The sequence below is a fragment of the Charadrius vociferus genome, unplaced genomic scaffold (genome assembly GCF_000708025.1).
Source record: "Charadrius vociferus isolate BGI_N301 unplaced genomic scaffold, ASM70802v2 scaffold393, whole genome shotgun sequence".
In the NCBI taxonomy this organism is placed as follows: domain Eukaryota; kingdom Metazoa; phylum Chordata; class Aves; order Charadriiformes; family Charadriidae; genus Charadrius; species Charadrius vociferus.
This window is the reverse complement of record NW_009647760.1, coordinates 1,278,689-1,281,238: the sequence shown is the minus strand read 5'-3', so window position 1 is coordinate 1,281,238 and position 2,550 is coordinate 1,278,689. Positions and strand designations below refer to the sequence as shown.

The window sequence follows — 2,550 nt, the reverse complement described above, 5'->3', positions numbered from 1 at the left end:
GGAGCCCCTTTAGGGACTGGAAGGGGCTCTGAGGTCTCCCCTTTTTCGCCTTCTCTTCTCCAGGCTGAACCCCCCCAACTCTCCCAGACTGTCCTCCCAGCAGAGGGGCTCCAGCCCTCGCAGCATCTCCATGCCCTCCTCTGGCCGCGCTCCACCAGGTCCATGTCTCTCCTGTGCTGAGGCCCCCGAGCTGGAGGCAGCACTGCAGGGGGGTCTCCCCAGAGCAGAGCGCAGCAGAGGGGCACAATCCCCTCCCTCGCCCTGCTGGCCACGCTGCTGGGGATGCAGCCCGGGATGCCGGGGGCTCGCTGGGCTGCCAGCGCACATTGCCAGCTCACGTCCAGCTTTTCATCCGTCAGTACCCTCAAGTCCTTTTCGGTAGGGCTGCTCTCCATCCCTTCATCCCCCATGCTGTGCTGATACCAGGGGTTGCCCCAACCCAGGTGCAGGACTCTGCACTTGACCTCGTTGAACCTCATGAGGTTCACACAGGCCCTCTCCTCAAGCCTGTCCAGGTCCCTCTGAATGGCATCCCATCCCTCAGGCGTGTCAACCACACCACTCAGCTTGGTGTCACTGAACACCATCCACCCATCCATCTCGGGACGGGAAGGAGCGGCAGTGGCTCCCACATTGCTGCAGTGTCCCCGTCTATTCTGCCTTGGGGATTTCTGCTTTTCTCACCCAGTGAAACGGCGCTGCCGAGCCGTCCCGGCACGTTGGTTCGCTGCTGGCGAGCGTGCTAGGATTACCACTCCGGTGAGTCAAGCCTGAGGTGGCTGGGTAAGCATTTCAAAGCTACACATCATTTACAATTAACAAAATGACTAACCTCGGAAAGAGAGTAGAATAACCCAATACCCTCGATGGGAAAAGAAACCAGTAAGTAATCCACTCTGGGAACAACCAGAACAGGAGGTTGGACACCTGAGCAGCCACACTTTTAATTTCTTCTGCTAAATACACTATTTCACCAGCTGGAAACAAATCATGAACTAGTGGGATGCTCAGGAAAGGGGGACAATGCAAGTGAAGATGATTGTTTCTGACTTATCCATCCTGCTGTGGGACATTGGTGTTAAAAGAACACACCATCCATTCCCGAATGCCTCCTAAGAGAAGAGGAGGAGAAGACTCCGGGGAGACCTTATTGCAGCTTTCCAGTATCTGAAGGAGGCCTACAAGAAAGCTGGAGAAGGACTTTTTACAAGGGATGGATGAGGGGTAATGGCTTTAAACTGGAAGAGGGGAGATTTAGATTAGATATGCGGAAGAAATTTTTCACTATGAGGGTGGTGAGACACTGGAACTAATTGCCCTGGGATGTTATGGAGGCCCCATCCCTGGAGGTCTTTAAGGTCAGGTTGGATAGGGCTTTGAGCAACCTGCTCTGGTGGGAGGTGTCCCTGTCCATGGCAGGAGGGTTGGAACTAGATGGTCTTTAAGGTCCCTTCCCACCCAAACCATTCTATGATTCCAAGTATCTGCTGGGAATGCCGTTGAGTTTGCTCTCCCTGCAGCTCTGCAGATGAAACATGCATTTTCCCTGGGTGAAAAACTGTTTCCAGCAAATCTGGTCCATGCCCAAGTCATCCCCTATTCTCCAGCCACCACCCCGTAGTCCCTGCCAGAGGTCCAAACATTGCACAAAACAAGGTGGCAGAGGAACGGGTACAAGGCGAGAGGCTGCCTTACTACCAGAAAGAGCAAAACTCAAATAATAATAATAAAAATAAAATCCCAACTGCGTAAGCTGCTCTTCCCACACTGCAGGCAGCTGCCTACCCGGCTCAGCTGCCCCACGTACCTGTCATTCTGGTAGACGTCCACGCTGCTGTTCAGCTCTTCCAGCTCCTCCTTCAGCAGCTGAAGGTTGGAATTCACATAGCTCAGCTCCAAGGCCACCGTCTCTTTGACTTTGTGGTTACTGGTGGCCCTGCAAGACAACACCATGTAGATGAAACCTCCCCTGTTTCATCAATGCCTTTATTTACCAACACTTGACTGCATTGATAAACAGAGATTAGGTTATCCAGCGGTGCAATACCACTTGCATCCATTCAAACCTTCCCGCAGAGCTGTGCCTCTTGCTCTGCACATCACGGGGACTGGGGAAGCCAGAGCTTCTAGCCTACTCTGCCGTGGAGGTTGAGGCCAGGCAAAACTCATTAGTGTTGCACCTTGCTCAGATGAACCTGCTACTTCTCCCCCTAAAGCAACCTTCCTGTCCAGTCCTGTTCAATAAATTCATCAATGACCTGGATGAAGGGATAGAGTGTACCATCAGCAAGTTTGCTGATGACACAAAACTGGGAGGAGTGGCTGACACGCCAGAAGGCTGTGCTGCCTTACAGCATGACCTGGACAGGCTGGAGAGTTGGGCAGAGAGGAACCTAATGGAATTCAACAAGGCCAAGTGTAGGGTTGTGCATCTGGGGAGGAACAACCCCATGCACCAGTACAGGTTGGGGGCTGACCTCCTGGAGAGCAGCTCTGTGGAAAGGGACCTGGGAGTCCTGGTGGACAACAGGATGACCATGAGCCAGCAAT

The 2,550-nt window shown here is 53.3% G+C and overlaps 1 protein-coding gene across 1 annotated transcript in view; it reads right to left on the bottom strand.

The window, feature by feature from the left end:
* Positions 1 to 2,550, bottom strand: part of RHPN1 (rhophilin, Rho GTPase binding protein 1) — a 33,372-nt gene that overhangs the window by 15,001 nt on the left and 15,821 nt on the right. The window contains exon 3 of the mRNA XM_009882264.1: positions 1,808 to 1,936. Coding sequence (XP_009880566.1) covers positions 1,808 to 1,936 — 129 coding nt within the window. The remainder of the gene's footprint in view (positions 1 to 1,807; positions 1,937 to 2,550) is intronic.